This window comes from Lontra canadensis, unplaced genomic scaffold (assembly GCF_010015895.1).
Source record: "Lontra canadensis isolate GAN:19392208 unplaced genomic scaffold, GSC_riverotter_1.0 scaffold117, whole genome shotgun sequence".
Classification (NCBI taxonomy): Eukaryota; Metazoa; Chordata; class Mammalia; order Carnivora; family Mustelidae; genus Lontra; species Lontra canadensis.
This window is the reverse complement of record NW_022631111.1, coordinates 663,623-685,467: the sequence shown is the minus strand read 5'-3', so window position 1 is coordinate 685,467 and position 21,845 is coordinate 663,623. Positions and strand designations below refer to the sequence as shown.

Genomic DNA, 21,845 nt, shown 5'->3' with positions numbered 1-21,845 from the left:
CAGGGACTCCAACAGCCTTGTGTCTCATCTCTCTGCTCTTGCTTCACTTGGTTTCTCTCTCTGTTGTCACCTGCTGGCTTCACCACAGACTGTCAGTCTTCTAGCACCCTCCCCACTTCCATGCGTGGAGTCCTAAGGATGATATCTCTGGCGTGGCTTAGGTCCCATATTCCTCCGGGGTCCAATTGCTTGGGCCAGGTGGTGGCCAGCCTCTTGACTGGCAGCCTGTCTGGCATGAGAGCAAGTAGGTGATAGTGGTCCCCCACAGGAAATGTTATAAACCAGGTGATGCTAGGCACACACCATGGCCGGTGCCTACTCAGGAAATCTGTCTAACTGAATTGGATGGGATTGACTCAAAAGTGTCAGTTGCTAATATGTCAGCCGCCCTCTTGCGGTAACTGCCTTCGTGTTGTTGTTTCTCTACCCTGGTTTCTTATTTCCAGGGCTATTCCAGTTAGCTTTTTCAAACACTTATAAAGAAAATTGGTATCATTTTGGAGATATGTTCAGTCTTGAGCTTTGACTTCTTTTCTGCCAGGGAACTGACAGAGTTGAGCCCTGAGATGGGATGATTTCCTCCTGCAGCCAACACCTGTTGTGCACACACTGTGTCCCCCGGCAGTGTCCGCCGGGGGCGGGGGGGTGCGTTGCAGGGCCTAGTTACGAGGAAGAGGTGGACACTGCCTGCTGCCTCCGGGAGCTCTGAGTTAGCCGTCAGTCAACCCGTAAGCAGAGAAATTACAGAATAATATGACCTATATGATCTCAAATGGATACCAGTTGCTGTTTGGTTTCTGTTGCCATTTGAAATGTCAGTATATGTGCCCAAAGCACACTGGTTGGTAGAGTTTGTAAGGTTTTACAGGCAAGATAAACACGATACCAGGCGAGGTAGGCACAACGCAAGATTTATTAAAGGTGAGGTTCCGCGACTCCAGAGAAGAGAGTTGGGGAAGTCATGCCAGGAGTGGGTTGGGGGGAGTCTTTTGCCTGGGTTAAGACAGGGCATAGGTTTACAGCCATATAAGGTAGGGTATTTGCTGATCCGAGGGTCGGGGGAGTCCTGTTTCCTGCATAGGTATCGGGTTACTTGTGGAGACGTGACCTGGGCATACATCCTTATGGCGGGAGAGTCAGGGTTAGGGAAGGGGGGGCCTGGAAGTTGGCGGCCTGGCGGTCGTTTTTATTGTTCCTCCTGCACTCCCGGAGCCGCCGACCCAGCAGAGTTGACATTGAACTTTTTGTCATAGGAATAAATGGGCAGAATGAATGACTTTAAAACTATACCCAGTTGAAGTGAAATGGAAAGATATAGTTTAAGGGGGCTGGGGACTGGGGAAAGTTACTGCACCCCAGGAACCTTGCTGAGATTAGCAGATCATGGGAAACTTAGCAATGGGGAGATCCTGACTCCTTTGTTATAAGAATCAGGCCTGAGTCAGAACCAGTGTTGTTTCTAGTCAGCTAAGATACAAATGTTTCTAATCCCACCAGTCCCACCACAGAAAAGCATTTTTACCATTTTTTTCCAGCAGCATTAGCATGTGGAGCTTGGGAAGAAGTATGGTATGAGAGAGAAGTTGTCTTCTTGGGAACCTCCTGCTGTGACCACAGATAGAAAAAAGCGTCTTCTTTTTTTTCCAGGGTTGGATTTTTGTACTCCTTCATTCTGGACTGCATTTCTTCACACAAGGTCACAAGTGTTAAGTCACCCCTAAATCTGTCAACTTCCGGAGGGCCAAGTTTCCTCTTGCAGCTCTCATCTCTGCTGCCTGATGCATAATGACTGCTCAGCAGAGGCTGACAAGTCTCTGCAGGTTTGTGCAAAGACTCACCTAGTGGCCAGGACGGGTGACTTTCCTCCCTATGAGGGGCTTTTCTGTGATGTTGTGTGGCTCCACTCCTGGTAGTCTCCTTCTGAGCACTGCTGACAATATGCTGTTTTCATTTGTCTCTATCTGTCTCCCTATAAATGAGAGCTAGGATCATTGTATATTCCCAGTGCCTAACACAATATGGTTTTCATGAGCATTTGTAGGAGAGAGGAAAGACAGAACAAGAAGACCTTTCAAAACTCTCTCTTCCTCTATAGCACAGTTTAGGCTAGGAGAGAATGTAGAGGACAACACCTTTATTTGTGCATGAGTTGGTTTTACCTGATTGGACTGTGGAGGTCCAGGAGTAAGGTCTGTGTCCCCACTACCTACCACTGGGCCTCACACATAATAGGATCTGACTAAAGGGTAATTGAACGAGGCAAAGGAAAGTGGGATAGAGAGATTTAAAACTACAGTCTGAATTTAGAGATTAAGGAGCCCTATAAATCTGGAGAGAATGATGCTAAATGTGGGGTTAAAATATTCCAGGATTTCCTAAAATCTGGGGGACTGATGCAATATGTAATAACAGCATAAAAAGAGAAAAAAATGGTATCAGCTAATGAGTTGTGGACCTGATAGGATTGTCTCAAGCTGCACAGCACAGTCTACCTTTTTAGAGTCTGTATCGATTTGGATAAAGGCACAGAATTAGTTTGTCAGATTTGGACATCATTTAAAGCTAAAACAAAGAGATGGCTACACCCCAGAGAATAGAGTCAACATTCAAAAATATCTTAGATTGAAATTAGGAGCCCAAACAAATCCATTTGTTCAAGAAGGTATACGGGAACTGTTCCATTTCACTTCAGAAAAATCAGTCACACCAATTCAGGATTCAGTGAGCCTGCCATCTGACAGGACGGTAGTTTGTGGGGAGAAGAGTGGAAAGTTCTGGATTTGTTCATGCCTCCTAAATGTGCAGTGCTTTCTGGGCAGATACACCGCATTGCCTGCCGTGGAGCCCAGAGCTGTCTTAGATGCAGCAGAGTTGCATGAATGTGGGTCTTCGAGGTTCATGGGATTTCATCAGTGGGAGTCAGGGATAGTAAAAAAGTGTTCACGTATCCCGTTTCACCAGTGGAAGCAGAGAGGGTGAGTGAATAGTCCCATCCCATCTGCAGGGCTCAGGCTCCAGTGAAGAGTTGGAAAGGTCCCTTGTCAGCTAGCGTATTTCTAGAGGGTAGTAGCCAAGATGGAAGGGTACCGACATGTTTTACAGAAAGGGGAGACGAAAGAGCTGTGGATACTTTTAGGTGAATCTGTTACATGGAAGAGTGATTGCACTTACCTCTGTTGCCTTAGGGAAGAATGGCTGTACACGTTTGAGTCTTTGCAAGGTCTGATTCTGTTTCTCCTGGCTTTTTGCTCCTACTGTGCACATGCTTTCAAATTTGGATTGTGAGCTCGTGTGCCCTGAAAATTTACTTGTAGAAATTCTTTGAAGCCTAGAATTAAATCTCTGTTCTTCGGGGGGGGGATTTGCTTTTACTTCCAGCAAGGATCTGGAGGCACCCCAGCCCAGGTCCATCGCATACATAGTCTTGACTTGTGGGGTTTTTGGACCATCCAGGTAGTGTGTGCATTTGGATTACAGAACTGGACCTGTTACAAAATCTCACTGCAGATTTTCTTTCTTCTTTCATTCGTTTATGCAAAGCAGTTACTGAATTATAAAAAATCATTGCTTGAGATCACCTGGTATTGGCAAGTACTTTCAAGAAAAAAGCCAACCTCAGTGGTTATATATACCTTCCTGGAGCTCCACTTTCACTAACTCTTTGGCCCTGTAGGTTTTCTTACATTCTTGTTAGCTCATAGGTTTTTTTTATAATATTTTAAAAATAAATATTTGGGGGTGTTTGGGTGGCTCACTCGGTTAAGCAGCTGACTCTTGATTTCAGCTCAGGTCAGGAGTCTGCCTGGGATTCTCCGCCCCCGCCCCCCTGCCCCAACCTCCTGTGTGCATGCACACATTAAATTAATTAATTAATTAATTAATTAATTTTATATCATCTGTTTGTTTGCTTTCAGTAGAAAGATTCATCAAGGTGCCAGAAACCAAAGTCCATCTGTTGCGGACAGAGAACTATATCATGAGATAGGGATCTTTCTTACTGATAACTTAGGAACAATATTTTAGTGTGGGGAAGGAGGTAATACAGGAGAGATTCCTATTTTAGGAAGAAGGTTGATATGTAGATAACCTTTGGGGTCTCTTTCATTATAAAAGTATATAGTTTTAGCTAAAGTAATCATTTTTTATTTCTCTTAGGAATTTACTATTTTGAACAAGACTAATATTATCAAGTGACATTTAAATCTCGTTCCCCTAACAGTGGAAGTTGTGAATATCTGTCAGTTATTAGGAAACATTGAATCTGCACTAGAAGTCATCTTAATCCATTCTGTGGTTTTGAAAGCACGTTCTTAATCTGAAATTGTTGAACGAAATTAGATTAGTTCTTTAGCCCTCCCTCCAGTGTAAACACAAATGGAATTATTTGTAGATGATTGGCATTCTTGGAGAGATACTGCACTTTTAACGTAGAAATCAGTTAAGATGCCCCAAGGATTTAATTTTTTTCTGTCAAGGATTTACTGTAAAGTTTCTTCTCCTGTTCTCCATCTGTCCAGCTTTGTCTCATCCTTCCAGATCAACTTCATCTTTTTCAATTCCCTTCTCACTGTGACTGGCAGTGACCAGGATGCCAGATGCTCTAAAGACCTGTTTCTGCCTTTATCAGTCTCTAGATTGCTTAACAAAAAGTATGTTTGAAAAGTAGAGCTATCAGCTTTCCATTGACGTGGTTGACTCTTCAATTCAGCTCTAGAATAAACGATGATATCTACAGAAAAATAACTTCCCATTAAACAAAGCACTTTGCATAGCACCATCTCTAGACTCAAAGGCAAACAGAGGAACCTATAAATTCATGTGAAATATGGGCCTGTAATGTGCACATTATTCATTTTAATTGGGCTAGAGAGATGTCACATATGGAAATGGCATTTAATGTTCTGATATTAATGTGTATTAATGCTTTGCAGATTCAAATTTAAGGGATTGCACTTAGCAATGAGAATTGCTACCTATCAATGAGAGAAAGGATGTTGAAAGCCCATGTCTGCTTAGAGCATATCATAACAGATAGATTAAGTTTGTAGAGTGACTTCAAGGTCTTTCTGTGAACTCTAAGTATATTTTCTCTGTGCATATGGTTCTCTGAATCACCTATCTAGTGAAAGAACTTTCCTCTCTCAATGTTGTATAAGTGATGGGTGGGCCCACTCCACCGATTGGAGTTCCTTCCTAATAAGGGCACCCCAATCCATGGTTGGGACCAATACATGATTCTCAAGTGAGCCAGTCCCCTTAGATTAAAGTAGTGGTTCTCAAAATTTTCAGTTTCAGGACCCTTTAAGAACTCTTAAATTAAAACTACTGAGGTCTCAGTAGCTTACATATTAATTCATTTACAGAGGACAGTAATACATGCTTTATATATTAACGTCAAAACAATGATACTAATACATGACATGTAACATCTGGAAAACTTCAATGTATAATAATGAGAGAATGAGAATTAAAAAATGACATTTTAGTATTATGAAAAATATTTTGATCCCAAAGACCCCTGTTGTGAGGCTCTTGAGGAACCCTGTGGCTAAAAATTAAGTCTAGATAGAAAGATAGTAAGAGAGAGAAAAAGAGAAACAAAGAGCTAGCCAACCAGCCCCAAAACCTTCTTTCCAGATATCAAGATAGCTACTGGTTTTCCTGCAAGAAGCATTCTTGGCAGAGAAGTCAGAGGCCTTGATTTTAAAACAAAGTTGTAGGTATGCCAGGTAGGTAGAAGAACTGGGTGGGAAATACACTTTCCATGGTCTTGGGACCCATCCATAAAAGCAGTTCATTGGCAGGAAGACCTGCTAAAACTTGGAGACACCATCAAGCCAGACCAGAGGTGCGGAACAGCACTGAATGAGTATGTGCTTGCACCAATAGACTAGAGGGAGTCCTGGGGAGTAATCCTGCCAGCCCACAGCTCTGTCTGGTCCAGAGCCACAGAGGCAAGTTGGAGGAGGTCAGAATATTCAAGACAATCCTGACATCAAACAGAGGGACATAACCTGTGGGGTAGTTCCAGTGAACAGGGAATTCTCTTTCAGATGTCAATAAATCATGAGCTGGAAGGCTTGGGTAATTCTCCAAGTTAAGTTAAATGCTGTGAGGATATGCCAAAGACATGCTGGAAATCAGTGTCCAGCAATCTGAGTTGGATGTTAAAACCCAAATCTGAAAATGAACTATAAGAAAAAGCTATTAAATATATAGCAGACAAAAGTGGCCAAATTAATAGCATAGTTCAGGGTGACACTATCAAGTAAAGGAGATATAATTAGCTCATTATAATTGTTCCTGACAAGTGATTTGGAAATCGAGAGGAAGTGGTCCTTCCTCCTCCCTCTTTTTTTATACTCAAATCATTTTCAGAAACAATTCTCCCTCCCCAGACTATAGGTTGTGAATATCTTGATACGACCAAATGTATTTTTAAATGTTAACTCGAATTTCCAGAGATCTAATAAGCTGGAATATGTTAGTTGACATTTTCTGAAGTCTTGGTTTTCAAGGCAAGGTGTGTTGCAATACCAAAGGCTCAATTTTTCTATTTCTGTTATGGCCCACCAGTCTAGGAGATGGAAAGCGATGTTCCTTACTGTTTTATGCAGCCACATCCTGCTGGTTGTTCCCCACCTCCGGAGCCGTTAAGTAGCAAAAACTCATCATCTGTTAGTAGTGCTGCTGAATTATTCAGGGAAATCCTTAACCAAAATAAATGGTGACTATTCCATCCAATTTCTCCTCCTCTCACTTTCCCATCTCTTTTCCCCATAGACAGATTTTCCAGACTTTCAAGGCTTATGATCACTGTTAAAACATGCAGGAAAAAAATCGAATACCCAAATAGTTTTGTTGCACTTGGGCTTAAAGTCAGTGCTTAGTTTGGTACTGGGATGCTTCCAGTTGAAAAGGGAAATGTGGTGGAAATGGGCGTTTGTTTAATAAAGCTCATTTAAGCCTTTCTATGATCATCCAAGAAGTATTGGAAGGACTCCTTTTACAACAGGATTGACCTTTTAATTTGTTTGTCCTGAGGCTGGTGTTTGTGTTCAGAGTCCATATCAAGCTCCGTCCTCCTCTGTGTGGTTTCTCAGTGCTGTTGCTGCTTCACCGAGAAATCTCTCCCTGACTCCCTTCGAGGCCTGGCAGGTCCCTGCTACCCATGCAACCCTTTTTCTCCCTCGCCTCCCCACCTTTTGTTTCAGGACTCTCCTGCTGCCCCGTCAGTAGCTTCCATCCCTCTCAGCTCTATTGTCTGTGAACACCAAAAGAGTAGAAATAAGAAATGGTTAAAAGGGAATAGATCCGTGGACGGGGAGAAACAAGTGAATAGGCTGTTGCTTTTCATTTTAAGTCCTTCCAGACAGTTACTGCTTTGATGGTGCCAGTTGCCTCCACATAACCATATTATTATGTGTTTCTGTGCTTCTGCACATGCCGTTCCCTCTGCCAGGAATGCAGATTCCGTTGGTAAGGGTCTTGATCGTTGTGTTGACTCCCCGCATCTGGACCTGGGTGTTGCATAGGACCCCATGGCTGAGCTGGCTTGGTTTGGACAGGCTGCCAGGTAGTGCTCTGCCCAGGGTGAGCAGGGCTGGGTCTCTCTTACACAGACTGAGGTGGGCTTACTAAATCCTTTGGGCTTGCCCTCCCTGTTTCCCACAGCAGTCTGAGCTGTCAGCGGAAGAAAGTCCAGAAAAATTAGGAACCTCCCAACTTCATCGTCGCAAAGTCATCTCCTTGAACAAGCAGATTCTACAGAAGACCAAACATCTGGAAGAGGTTGGTGTTTTCTTTTTATAATTTCTTTCAAGTAATATGAAGCTTTTCTTCAAGAAGGGAGAAACCGGAGAAGGAGTGAAGATATTCATGTTAGAATGGAGGTTCTAGAACAGGGATTAGCATACTACAGCCCTTGGGCCAATCCACCTGCCACCTCTTTTTATAAGTAAGGTTTTCTTGGAATATATGCATATCAACTTGTTTATGTATTTTCTGTGGCCGTTTTCAAGCTCCAGGGCAGAACTAAGTAATTGCAGCAGAGACCACATGGCCCAGAAAGCCTAAAATACTTACTACTTGGCCCTTTCCAAATGTGGTTCACAAAGCCTAAAATATTTACTGTCTGGCCCCAACTGAAAAAATTTGCCAACCTAGTGCTAGAAGAACATCACAAGACTTAAGAATAGCATTTATTGATTGACAGCGTTCACTGAGTGCTGCTCCGTGCTAGGCATAAAACTAGGCTGTGGAGATGAACGAAGAACTAACTCATTCTTTTCATACAACATCCTTGTGGAGGAGGTACTGTTGTTCTCCTCCTTTTATGAAAAAGGAAACTGAGAAACAGAGACATGAGGTAGTTTTGCCTGTGATCACACAGCTTACTAATGGTAAAACCAAAATTTTGAATATATAGATCTACCTCATAGTTTCTGATTGACCCCATAATGCAACAGAGTGTATATGTACTATAATTTACTGTACCTGTCCCCTGTTCACGGGTATGTGGATTGTTTCAGGGCTCCCCACCAACTGCAAATTTATGCTACCATGAACATTTTTGTAAAATGGTCATCTTTGAGCAAATATGTATTTGTATAAGAATGATTTTAGGAAGTGGGATTGCTGGGTCAAAAATACAGGCATTTTCTATTTTGCTCGAAACCATCAAATTATTCACCAAACATTCTACCAGTTTATATGTTTATCAATAGTATAGGAGAGAATCCAGACTTCTTAAATCCAGGAACCCCTCTTCCAAGATCATGCAGGTGGAAAGCAAGCAGGAGGCACTCATGGCCTTGGTGACAAGCGTGGGGAGAGTCCTACCCCAACAGAGAAATGGAAGAAGGGCCAAAGCAAGAGAAGGAGTAAAGAGTGGCTCATGGTCCAACAGGGGAATGCATTATAGAGGCATAGAACTGGAACATAGCTAGTAGGCAGCTGAGCAGAAACCTGAGATTGAGGAAGGAAAGAGGAATCCAGAAAGGGATGGTAATCCACTGCTGAATTTGGGGCTGGGTCTAGGAATTAATTTTGAAGAAGAAAACGAGGGCAGGACGATCATGAAGGATTCCAGCGAGATGAAAAGTAGGCTAAGCTACTGAGACATCCTGTGTTTGGGAAAAGATGGTCAGATGAGCAGATGAAGAGAGCTCTTATAAGTTAAATTAATCAAGTGGAAGAAATGAGTCTTCACTTCTTAGCAGGCTCCGTCCCTGCCAAGATCCAGCTCGCATGAGTCTTTGTTGTGAAGCCTTCCTTAGACGTGCTGATAAGCCAGACTGTCCTGGGACCTCCCCTAGGCCTGGCTCTTCCCCAGATATTCTCATACTCTGATCCCTAGTGCACTGGTCCACATCCTGGCAGGTAAGGACTAGGTCATGTTCTTCACCTTCTCCTAAATACCTCATGTGAGCAGAGCACTGGGTAAATGTTAGATGGGGGGCTGGGTGGGTGCATGGGTGAGAGGTGGACAGGAAAGTGGGAAAGGCCAGGACCCCTTCCTGGAGCCACAAAAGGGCTTCAGGAGTTCAGTCACTAGTATTTCAAAAGAAAAATTCTCCAGAAATATTCTTCTCTGACAATTACACAAACATGTCAATGAAAGTTCTCATTGCACAGATGGCTTCCTTGAAGAAGGAGAAGCCAGATCCTACCTGCTTCCTTCCTTTATCACTCTTGCTCTCTGCTTGAGTTGGCTTCTTGATAGGCCTTTTTGGAAATGTAACCATTTATCAGTTATGAAGACTAGAAGCATGATTTAGGAGTAGTGATTTCTGAAGATGACATAATTCTTTAATGGGTTGCTTACACGTTTCAGGATGGGGCAAGTTATTTTGAAGCAATCATTGAGATACAGGATATCTTTGCTAATTTGAACACGGGTAACAGCCAGAGTCTGTTTTCATTTTCTGCCACTTCCCCTTTTCAAAAGTGGAAATGTGCAAACTCTTTGAGCTTTCGATGAATGTTTTCAGATTTTTAAAAGTTCATAGCACAAGAATATATCTTCCAGTAAGGAAAAGAGAAATGACATTTTCCTGATGTAAGTTTACAATCATGTAACTTTGAACAGGAAAGGTCATTCATCTTCTGTCTCTTCGTGTTGAAGTCGTGAATTCTTTCATCTATCTCAGATTGTTTGCCAGCCAGTCATATTCTGTGCTAGCATCCTGAGTTGTGAAATGCAGTTTGTATTCTGGGAATGGGCACAGTGGGTAAGTAAACTGGCTACTTTTCCATAGCCATACAGAAAAGTCAGACCTGGATTTGAATCCTGGCTTTATCAGTTAGCAGCCGTGAAACTTTTGTCCAGCAACTTAACCCCTCTGAGTCTTTAGTTCCTCATATGTAAAATGAGAAAAACGTCTTCTTCCATTGAATGTAAGGATTCAGTGATAGGATTCATGCAGAACGTCTCGTTTGTCCCCTGACATATAGTTGGTGCTAACTATATGAATTTTGTCTTCATCTGTTGTCAGCAACCATTCTAAAATTCCCACATTCACTCAGTTTAAATCTCTGTTGAATTTCCATTTTCCCCTCTGTGAGATGGGGATCCCCTCACAGCTGTGCTGTTTTGAGGACTGAACAAGAGCCGATATCTTTTCCCTTTCTTTTCCAGCTGCAGGCAAGTCATAACGGCCTACAAGCCAGATACGATGAAACAAAGCAAACTCTGACAGAGGTGAGATTTTCAGAACCACTTTTGATCTGCATCACTAATGAAACATCCTGGATTGTCAGCCTTTGTCGACAATTAGGGCTCAGGGGCCATCTGGGGACAGAGGACAAACACATTGTAGCGCATGACCCCTGCCTTCAGTTTACCCACACCGCCATGTTCAAAAGCCTCAGCAGTTTTGGCAGGGGACACTGGCATGGGCCCTAAGGATGGGGAAGGGCTTCCTGAGGAAGGCCAGGCTGATGGGCGGGACATGGGCCTCAGAATTTGAAGTGGGCCCCGCTCCTCTACAACCTTCACAAGCCGCAGGCTAGAGAACAGCCTCAAAATCCTGAATTCCTGAAGAATGAGAGGGTTTCTTTTTATAAGATGAGAGAACTGCAGAGGGCTGTAATTTGTTATTCAGAATTGCTGGTTTTCTTCGAGGTGGGATGGGGGACAGGGTCTCAGGAGGAGGAGGAGGGTTGGTAGGAATATTTCAAATCACGTGACCTGTTTTCTCACCTGAGTTTGGAGTGTGCCATCTCCTGTCAGTGTTAGTGTTGTTTTCTTCCCACTGCTCATTGCCTAGGAAACCGGGCCAAGAAAACAAACACTGTGTCAGGAGGGGAATTTCGATATTTCTGTCCCTCGCCTCTCCATAGAAAGCTGTCCTCATCTGGATCTGATGGTCTCTCCTCTTTGTGATTTTGGTGCTCGGGCCCTAGCTGTACTCTACAAGGACCACATGCAGGGGGGCCCTGCCCAGGACTTTCTGAACCATGTGGAAGCACGACTGATCTTCAGAGATCTCTCTGAGACCAAGGCAGCCCCCCCTTTTCTTTAAATTTCACATGAAATTTGCCTAAAGTTCTTGTTTCTGTAGCCATGTTCGCACTCAGTTCATTGCCTTGTTGTCAGATTGACAAAACTTTGTAATTCCTACTTGGGCTAGTCTCTTCAGTCATTGTCAGAATGTTTGAAAAGGGCAGGCAAAAGAATGAGAGTTGGAATGAATTCTTTGTCCTTCTCTCCAAAGATGCCTGTGTTGCATTTGTACAGATGAGCTCTCTTTACACTGTTCTGTGACTGCATTCCTATGAGTTGGATGGCAGACTCCTGGGGGGAAACCCTGCTGCTATCTAAATGTTAATGCCACAGAGTCCCTGGCATGAAGCTTGCCAAGTCATGGATCAGTCTTTATATAACCATCTGGGGGAGATTAAAGGCAAAGCATCTTGATATCAGTTTCCTAGGACACTTAACATTCCTTAGGATATAAATCCTAAGTGGCTCTGAAGTCGTTTTCTTTGTACTGAACACTAAATCAGATATTTGTTGAGCTCCTTTCATGTGCTAGAAGGGTAGGGATGTGATTTAAGTCAATCATAGGAGCTAGTGTTCTTATCCTCAGATAATCATAGTAGCCGACCTCAGTGTGTGCTGGTGTGCTCCAGGCACCTGCCTTGTACTGGTCCCCTGACTCTCCATAACCATGCTGGCAACGCTATTACCATCCTTGTGCTGCAGATGGGGCACTGAGGCCGTGCAGAGGCTGCCAGACTCCAGCACTGGCTGTCTGGCCCTGCCTCTCCAAAGGCTCACTCACTGTGTAGTAGGGCAGTCACCCCGAGTCTCATCTTGGGAAATGGGATCTATACCAAACTGAGCACTCAGCAACTTCTGGAGAAGCCTGCCTGGTCAGAATACTGAAGACCAGACCCCTGGATAAGTGGTGAACTTCACCTTTGGGCCTCAGCCTCCTTATCTGTTTCAGTCAACAGTTGGCCAACATGAGTACTCTGACCCCTTTTTCCTCCTGGTGCACTGGTTTCACCTTCTTGGCGACACTTGCCCTCCCAGGATAACCTGGCAGCACCGAAAAACAGAAGACCTGTCTTTCCAGCGGATTGAGTAAAGTGGAGCAGGGCAGGGAAGGTCAAGGACAGAGGGCAGCACTTGACCGCCGGGGAGGCTGCACGCCCTTGCTTCGGCAGGCTGCCTGCCTCTAGCCTGTCCGCTGTTTAATTTCAGCAGTCACGACTTTAATTTCCTGTGTGTAAGGTTGATTCTTTGTAGTATGTGCAATATTCTCTCCCATTTCTCTAAGCGCATTAATTGTGTCTAAGTTTTTCTTGATCTATAAACTTTCTTCAGATCAAAATTCATTTGTTCAATTTTATCTTTCTCATTTATGGTTTTATCTTTCTGCACATGAATTTGATAGTTCTTGGTGGCATGCTTATCTTTGATTCTGAAATTTCCCATTACCAACTGTGTGGATTCTGTACCCATTGTATGCAGCCGGCTTTGTGTGATTATTCTAGAAGGGTGGGTTCTCCTGTCGGGTGAGATCAGCCAATAGTAAGTGGTACGTGGTGTCTGGACATTCCACCTTTCACCCTGTCTCGTCAATTCCGGGAGCCTGCCTGCCTCTAGGGCTTGAGCTCCAGCTGGACGTTAGAGGAGCCAGCCTCACCGCTTAGCCCAGCTGCTCCTGCTGTGATCCCAGCCCTGCAGATCACTCTTCCCGTGTCTGCTGATCCCACACAGAGGCCTCCAAGGCCCTGCTTCTCTGTCAGCCACCTTCTTGGCCCTGAGGTACCTGCTCCCTTGTTTGAGCGTCATCATCTGGTTTTTTTAGGGCTGGAGGCAAGAAGGGCTGATCGTACCTTATGCTCTTCTGTTTTCAGCTAGTACTCTTAGAGCGTTTTTTAACTTGTGTTTTGTTTGTTTGTTTGTTTTTTGAGTAGGTAACACAATTCATACAGTTCAAAATTCAAAAAGCACAAAAGTTGTAGTGCTGTAAGCCAACCATAGAGTTCCCCTCTCCAGAGGGGAACCAGTGTCTTAAGAGACAGAAATATTTCATGCACATACAAGGAACATGTATATCCTTTCATACATGTCTACATGTAGGGTATGAATTCCCTCCTACACACTGGAAAGACAGGGCATCAGTTTTTTGTACATTGTTTTCCTCCAGCTAACAGTAGATCCTAGAGATCATCCTTAAAAAGCTGCTTTATTCTTACCTTTTCTTAACAGCTTAGCATTCCATGATATAATAGTACACCTCATAAATGGAAATACGAGTTTCTTTAAAATTTCTTTTTTAAAATCCTCACCGTTTGACTCAGAAAAAGAAAGTGAAGTTTTTCAAGAAGATGGATTTAACCCTTCCCCTGCTAATAGCCATGCATGGCATTTCAATCAGGTCTGTCCCTCGTAGCCTCTTCTTATTCCCCCTTCCTCCTGACCTGCCAAAGGGCCCCTGCTGTCAGCATTGCTTTCGGCTTCCCACCCATCTGCTGCTGTGGTTTACAGCTATTGCCAAGGTTCTTGGACCATCAGAATGTGTCTAAAAGGGTCCAGTGTTGACCTTCCCTGTCGTGCTCCCCACCCCCATCCTGTTTCTCTCGTCCAGCTGTTTTCTCAGCGTGCAGCCAAGTCCGGCGGCCCGGGGCAGCTGCCCCGGAAGTGGGGCGCAGATGTGAGCCGGGGGAGGGCGGACGTGCTCACTCTTGGGTCCTCCCCAGTCCCTAGCAGCAGCACCTCCTCTCTCTGTCTCTCTCTCCCTCTCTCTCCGTGTCTCGCAGCTGAAGCATCACAGTGAGAAACTGGACAAAGAGCAGGCAGCCCTGGAGAAGATAGAATCCAAAGCAGACCCCAGGTGAGAGGTTTCTGCCTATGTGTGTTTCCTCCCTAAAGAAAGTAAGTCTGCCAGTGCCGGGTGGTTTGTTTTGAGCACAGGACCAAGGAGCTAGGGTCACTGCCTCCAGCCCCGAGTCAGTCCTTTCCTTTCACACACCTGATCCAGAATGTGGCATCTCACCATTGCTCAGGCACCTGCTGACACACGCGGCCACATGGAATCTGCCACCTCCTTCACCTGATTCCCCCGGGAGCAGATGCAGCACATTCTTGATTTTGCTTTTTGGGGGGTTTTTGTTTTTAAGAACCAAATAATACATTCACAGAGCAAAAACACATGTGGTGAAAGTCCTCCTCCCACCCCCATGCGCCAGCCACCCAGACTTCCACCTTGGAGTCAGCCCTTGCTACCAGGTTTTTTTTACCGGTGACATTTCAGCCCTGCCTCCTTGGAATTAAAGGTGCGGTGTTTTTGTCTTTTTTTTTTTTTTTTTTTCATTTTAAATTAATTGTCTTTAACAATTTAAATTACATGTAAGACACACTTATATTTGACCTTCTTAGCTCCAAAGCAGTTAGTTGGTCCATGCTCCCTAAGTGTCATTTGAGTGATACTGTAAATCCTAAAAACTTCCGGCTCAGACTGAGCAGTCCCAGGTTTGAAGGACACTTTTAGCAAAGAAGGACCCACAGATTACTTGGCTTGGTAATTAGAGTCCCTTCTTTAGTGATATGAAGCAAAGTCCTGTCAGATACTTGTCATTTTTATTTTCAAATTAATTCTTTTAATGACCCTAAGCAACTTGTTTCCTTTTCCTGGAAATTAGAAACAGGTTGTGATGCTGTCTATGCTCTGAGTACTGCTGAGTAATTGGTACCAAGGAGACCCAGGGCTCTTGAACTCACTGGTGTCTCTGCGGTTGACATTTTAATTCTACATTCTATGATGTTTATTTGGATGTGGCCTGATGGACTTGGGTGTATAAATGACTAATAATGTCATTTAAATGGTAGTCAGTTAAATGGTAATAAATGGTAATTAGTTAAATTATCGTTTGTGGAGAGCCCATTGGAAGCTCTTGCGAGAGACAAGGGAAATTAAGAAGGGAGTCCCTGTTTAGCTGGGAGCTTGGTTTTTTTAGTTGTGATTCAGAAAATCACAACAGCTTTCCATAAGTCATTGTTTGGTCTTCCTTTTTCAGTCTCCTGCAGAACTTGAGAGCACTTGTAGCCATGAATGAAAATCTGAAAAGTCAGGAACAAGAGTTTAAAGCACATTGTCGAGTAAGTGTTGCTTGATGTCAGCAGACCTTGAGCCAGACTCTTGTGAAATGTGTCACCTTACTTCCCCTTGTCCTCTTGTGGCGTCCTACTCAGGTGCCATTGGAAAAGTCGATTCCCAGAGCAGTTCTGTCAGTTGAGTAAGAGGAATAGGGTGCGACAGTGGGTGCTCCCCAAGGTACCGGAAGTGAGTGAGATTAGTACCTGGGTGTGCCAAACCCCAGATTGAGAGCACAGCCTCACAAACACAGTCTAACAAACATTAATTTACGAACAAGTATCTATTTAAAAGTCTCATGAAGTGTGAAAGAATAGCCTCACGCGACCCAGGGCTGTCCCGTCAGCGTAGGTTGTCTGTGTGTCAAGTGAGAAGCCCTTGCCCCTGGCGGTCTGGCGGCGGGTGTGTGCCCAAGTCCATTTACTAGCACTCTGAGTTCTGTCAATGTTTGTTTCCCTTTTAAAGGAAGAGATGACACGGCTGCAGCAGGAAATTGAAAACCTGAAAGCTGAGAGAGTGCCGGGCGGAGATGAAAAGGTAAATGCAGGCTCCGAAGGACCTGTTAGGTGCTGCTGTGACTTACCAGCGGAAGGATTTCTGGAGGACTCCAGCAGTGAGTCTGATGCTGAGAAGGACCAGCCCACTTCCGGGTCCTCTGCACGCACACTTCTCAACTGTTTTCCTCACAGGATTGTCTTAGATTTCCGTGGCTGCCCTTTCTCCTCTGCTGGTGGGTAAAAGGCAGCAGTGCGTGTGCTTAGCAGCAGCTCCAGACAGGACTAACCGAATGACAGGTCTGGCCGCTCTTTCCATTTAGGAAAGGGTATTTCTAGGAACCTGCTGTTGCCCGTGCAGCAGCATGTCCTCTGAGTGTTTCACTGCTTTATTCATTCCATCCTCCACTCCTGCCTAGCGACAGGCCCCACTCCTAAAAGGCAGCAGTAAGCAAGAAACTAGAGGTAGCATCAGAGCCCCAACAGCACTGAACATTGCTGGGCATATGGAACATATCTGACCAGTGCTCTCAGGACCGAGGCCTTGGTCCTCCTAGGAGCTAGTGTGAATTTCCATTAAAAGTTAAGTTAAAACACAGGCCAGAAAGAAAAGTGTTTCTCTCACCAAATAAGATTGTAGGGATTGCTGTTTGTGTTTTCCCTTCTCACAGTTCATTCCAGGCTCATTCTCTGAGGCCCCCTAGGCTGAGGATGCATGAGCTGGACCTGGTCTCTGAGCCCCTTGACTGCACTCTCTCCCTTTAGAACTAGCTTGGGCCGCTCAAGGCTCAGGGAGGGGATGGGACTGGTCCAAGCCAACCAGCACCCATCTGTGTGCCCTCCGCTCGGGGACCGTGCCCCTGGCTGTGCAGCACGTGTGTCTTGAAGGTGCCTCCATGCTGCTGGGACAGGCCTGGCACGGAGGAGTAGCAGAGTCTGGCCGTGCAGTGCAGTGGTGTCCTGGGACCGTCAACACCCAGATGGCCTTTCCGGTTATTTCTAAAACTCTGAACCTTTAGGGCTCAAGTCATCAGCCCAGTCAGCCTCTGAGTTTGTACAAATCAGACTTTCAGGATCCTATTTTTCTTCTTGGCAGTCCCATCTTGTTAGAGGGATTATCCCATTCAAAGACAGTTGCCGTTTACCTTGTTTGGGTGTGACACCCATTTAGGAACAATTTAAAATCTGGGGCCTGAAGACGGTCAGTGAACTGTCCCCCATGCCCACCCCGACTGCTTCCTGCAGTGCAGACCCACAGCTTCTGTCCCATTTCCCTTACTCAGGAAAGTGTGTGTTCCTTTTCTTTGTTTCAGAGCCTATCTGCTGGAGAGCCACGTGGTGCCCTAACCCCCGTGATGACTCCTAGTGTAAGTGCCCGCCTACCCGTCGGCACTGCCGCTGTCTTCCTCGGGCGCAATGGCCAGCACTGTACCTTCCCCTGACAGCTTCTCCTGCCGACTTGTCTTCTCTGTGACCACCGCTTCACGGGCGGGGTCTCGAGGGCTTGCCCCATTGTACACTCGTAGCCCCTCGGACAGAAGTGGGGTCTCCGCAGGGATGGCCCTGAAGACTGCCATTCTGGTGGGGTTTCTCCCACCACTCTGTGCCTGTCCCAGGCATCTGTGTCTGCTCTGGCATCTCGGCTGAGAAGGGGAGGCTCGTGACTTGGCCATACAGGCTTGTCACAACACATAGGCACTGAGGGGCAGAGGTGATGCATGGGGAAGAACTCTCTACTGTACTACAGTTCAAGGTCAGCAAACTGTAAAGAGCCAAATAGGAAATACTTTCAGTGTGATGTGCCAGCCTCACTCTAGCAGCCATAGTCAGTATGTAAATGAAAGGACGTGGTTATGTTCCTGTAAAACTTTATCTACAAAAATGGGCAGTGAGGCTTAGCTCAACAGGCAAGTTTGCTGACCCCTGTTCTGAGTTAAACCCATGCTCCCCACACTCCAATAAACATCCAGGAGAAAGAAAAAAAGGAAAGGAGGAAGAAGAGCAAAGCAGGAAAGCCTCTAAAGGTTTGCCTCCTGTAATGTTCACCTCTTCCCCTTGTGGCCTCAGACTGAGCTTCAGGAGTCCTGTAGTACAGCCATGTGGGGTTTGGGTGCCGCCAAGCCCTGTGGAGGAGACGGAGTGTGTTTGTGTGGGGGGTGCATGCACGTGTACACACATGTGCTGGGGGAGAAGCCCCCTCTGACCCTGTTCATTGCTTGCTTTGGTGCAGCAAACCACGTCACCATGGCTCTTACCTCACTGGGCTCAGCAAGAGCTAGTTCCTCTCTTGTGCTTTAGTGCTGTCCAAAAGAACTTTCTGCAGTGAGGGCAGTGTTCTGTATCTACGCTGTTCCGTACAACAACCACCAGCTCCTTGTGCTACTGAGCCCTTGACATGCAGCTGTTGCAATTGAGAAACTGAATATTTTTAAATTTCATTTAATGTAAATTTAAATAGCCACACACACCTAGCATCTATCACGTTGGACAGTAGAGCTCTAAGTAGAAAGAAAGAAAGCAAACCAGTATCACTATAAACACGGCGACTTCGAACAACAGGTTCCTTAATAATTATCTTCTTACCATCATAGTTTTGGAGGGGGGGAGGCACATAAATTTGGAGGATACTTCACTTAAGAGCGCTAGACCCCAGAAAAAGGAAGAACTGTTATAAAGTGAGGTTGAAAGATTTTCAAGGGATTCACAGGACACGGGACCCAGACCCGAAACTTGGCCATTTGAGAAAAGAAATTTGGGGCCTCGGAATGGAGAGATGTGATCAAAATAAAATTCAGTTTTAAAATAATTTATCGAAGATTGAAAGCTGCCTGCTTTTATTATTTATTTATTTATTTATTTATTTGACAGAGATCGCAAGTAGGCAGAGAGAGGAGGAAGCAGGCTCCCTGGCGAGCAGAGAGCCCGATGTGGGGCTTGATCCCAGTACCCTGGGATCATGACCTGAGCCGAAGGCAGAGGCTTTAACCCACTGAGCCACTCAGGCACCCCAAAAGCTTCCTGCTTCTAGATAATTGTGTCCTTTTCCAATTTTTAGGAAGACCTAGACAGACGATATAACATGGAGAAAGAGAAACTTTACAAGATCCGTTTGCTACAGGTAAGTAAAAGCAAGGACAGAAAAGTACACCTGCCTGGGTATCCTGGAGAGGACTAAGACGTCTCAGTGTCTAAGAACAATGGGTACGAAGGCTGCTATTTGCCAGTCTTCAGTCTGGGGGGGAACTACGTGGTTTAAGATGTTGACAGTAATACCTCACATTCGTTCGTTACTTTCACGGTCATCTCGATGGATTTGACCACGATCCCTGCATGGAGAGTAGGTATTACCTTCATTTTCTATACGAGGAGATCGACTCCAGTCAGTTAAGTACTGTCCAAAGTCACGCAGCTGGTAAGTGCCAAAGCCAGCCTTCAGGTTCCGATGCTCTTGTCTAGTACTTTTCCTCTAAAATCATGTGCCCATTTTAGCGGTCTTATTTGATAAACTTGGAGGTTTGTAAGAAAGCCATCAAATATGAGGGAAGTGGGTTTTAGAGTTGGTTCCAAAGCTGAAGTCACATAGAGTCATAATTTCATTGCACGATTCCCTGGCATTGCCAGAATCTGACTCACGGAAGCTCGGAGGCCGGAGTTAACCCTTGTTGTTCTTTGCCATGGGCCTTCTCCCTGTTCTCGGGGAAGAGAAAGCCAGGCTCCGGCAGGAACAGTCAAACGGCTGCAGGGCCTTGTTAGCCCCTCTCTCCTATCTCTGGCTCTTGCTTCCTTTGCTGAGCTGTTTGGTTAAATTCAGTACATCAGATTTGTCCTTGGCACAGGGACACTGCTAATCTTTAAAGAAACAGAATTAAATGGAACCTGGAAAATATATAGCTGCATCCTTGAAGACTTTGTGACTCTGTGTTTCCTGTATGGATATTCAGTGCTGTGCTAGGCGCCAGGAATAGAAAAGGGATGGCCCATCATCCGGGAGCTGGCTGGCTATTTGAGAACCAAGATATATCCCTATCCATGCAAGTACAAGGGAGTTGTTATGCAAATTGCCTATCCTGGGCAGCTATTTAGACTCTCTATTTAGCAGCTATTCAGACTCGCTAAAGGGAAGCTACAGTAAAACCATAAGCCTCCTGAGGGCCTGAGCCAGAGTGGGGACCATGGGCCCAGGCAGACATGAACTGGCACAGGAGAGATTGAGAAGCTGGTGCTTGAATTTCTGACTCAGGTGGGTACTTGTATTATTCACTGAGAAGAAGCATTAAAAAAAGAACAAGGTTCAAGGGTGTGTGTGTCTGTGTGTGTAGGAGTGTTACTGAGATCTCTTTGCGGCTCTTAAAAGTTGGGCACTCAACCAAATAGAAAGGCTTTTGAGGGGTGAGGGACGTTAGCCTATCTAAATGCTGGTGAGAAGGAGCCAGTCGAAAAGGAAAGACTACAGATGGAGTAAAAGCAGTAAGATTCCTGAAACAAACAAACGCAATGCAGGAGTCTAAGCCTGAGCCCCCAGGGACAGGGGAGCCTTGGCCAACAGGACAAGCACATTTTCCCCTCTGACCAGACCCACAGAGACCTTGCTCTGGGTTTGGTGGGTTTCTCTCCTGGAGGCTTGCATTTCCCCGGTACTTAGAGACCCCCATGCGCTGTTGTGAGCAGGGAGGCCGGCAAGGGAGATGAGGTGGCACAGAAGAAAGGGGACGGTGTGAGAGCCCAGCCACGCTGCACTGCTCTGCCTCCTCAGGTGCCGTCAGTGGCCAGTTTGCCTGCTGTACCCCCCAGTCCATGGTAGGGCAGAAGTAGGAGGAACACACCATAGGAGTAAGTTGTTCAAGCGTTTCAGTAGGCTAAGGAATTTGGAATTTATATGGAGGTAGCAGGGTGGTGTCCATTCTGCTGATGGCGGAGTCAGCTGCTCGAGTCCTCTGGGGCCTGGAGGGATGGCTGAGGGCTGTCCACAGAAGCCCTTCCCACTCGGACTCTTCCATCCCTCACCATTCATTTGCTGCCGTCTCTGGTTCTAGTTCATAGCCACACACACACACCTTTTCCCTGTGTTGCAAAGTGGGAGGAGGGGCCGTCTGAGATGGGGTCCTCAAGCCAATAGCAGATTTTGGGGTGGGGTATGCGGTTATGCTCAGAAGGAGGTGGGGCAATATTTTGGCTCCCCAGAGAACATGTAAGATCTTTTACCAAATAGCATTGTCTCCCCCTTCCTTTTGGTTTTAGGCTCGAAGAAATCGAGAAATCGCGATTTTGCACCGCAAGATTGACGAAGTCCCCAGCCGAGCTGAGTTAATACAGTATCAGAAGAGATTCATTGAACTCTACCGTCAGAGTAGGTGCAGTGAACACAGTCATGCTCCACACTGGGCCTGGGAGGCACAGGGGGCAAGGGTTCTGTCCTACATGCGTGGGCTAGGGCGTGCATCACTCCACACTGAGCCTGGGAGGCACGGGGGGCAAGGGTTCTGTCCCATGTGCGTGGGCGAGGGCGTGCATCGTGGCAGTCAGTGAGAACCACCACCTGCCATCTCGGGCCCCCTGGGCCCTCATTCCGCAGAGTCCACTGCTAAGTGACTCTTAATCCCAAGAGCAGCCCTGGGACACTCTGCCGCCCTCTCTATGGCCAGATAGAGCTCACTGAGCTCCTAGCGTGACGTTTTGAACGCACCCTCTTCCTGGTCAGCCGTTTGGCCACTGAGCTCCCCGTCCGCTTTCCAGCCTTACC

At 45.8% G+C, this 21,845-nt stretch overlaps 1 protein-coding gene across 4 annotated transcripts in view; it reads left to right on the top strand.

Annotated features, from left to right (window-relative positions):
• The window catches only part of CCDC93 (coiled-coil domain containing 93), an 86,130-nt gene that overhangs the window by 48,919 nt on the left and 15,366 nt on the right, over positions 1–21,845 (top strand). For 2 of the 4 annotated variants that reach the window (XM_032840919.1, XM_032840918.1), the window contains exons 12-19: positions 7,675–7,791; positions 10,640–10,702; positions 14,278–14,351; positions 15,535–15,616; positions 16,077–16,148; positions 17,419–17,472; positions 19,161–19,223; positions 21,344–21,452. In XM_032840919.1, the coding sequence (XP_032696810.1) occupies positions 7,675–7,791; positions 10,640–10,702; positions 14,278–14,351; positions 15,535–15,616; positions 16,077–16,148; positions 17,419–17,472; positions 19,161–19,223; positions 21,344–21,452 (634 nt within the window). Of the gene's footprint in view, positions 1–7,674; positions 7,792–10,639; positions 10,703–14,277; positions 14,352–15,534; positions 15,617–16,076; positions 16,149–17,418; positions 17,473–19,160; positions 19,224–21,343; positions 21,457–21,845 lie in introns of all 4 variants that reach the window. The other 2 variants (XR_004380687.1, XM_032840923.1) reach the window with 2 other exon arrangements.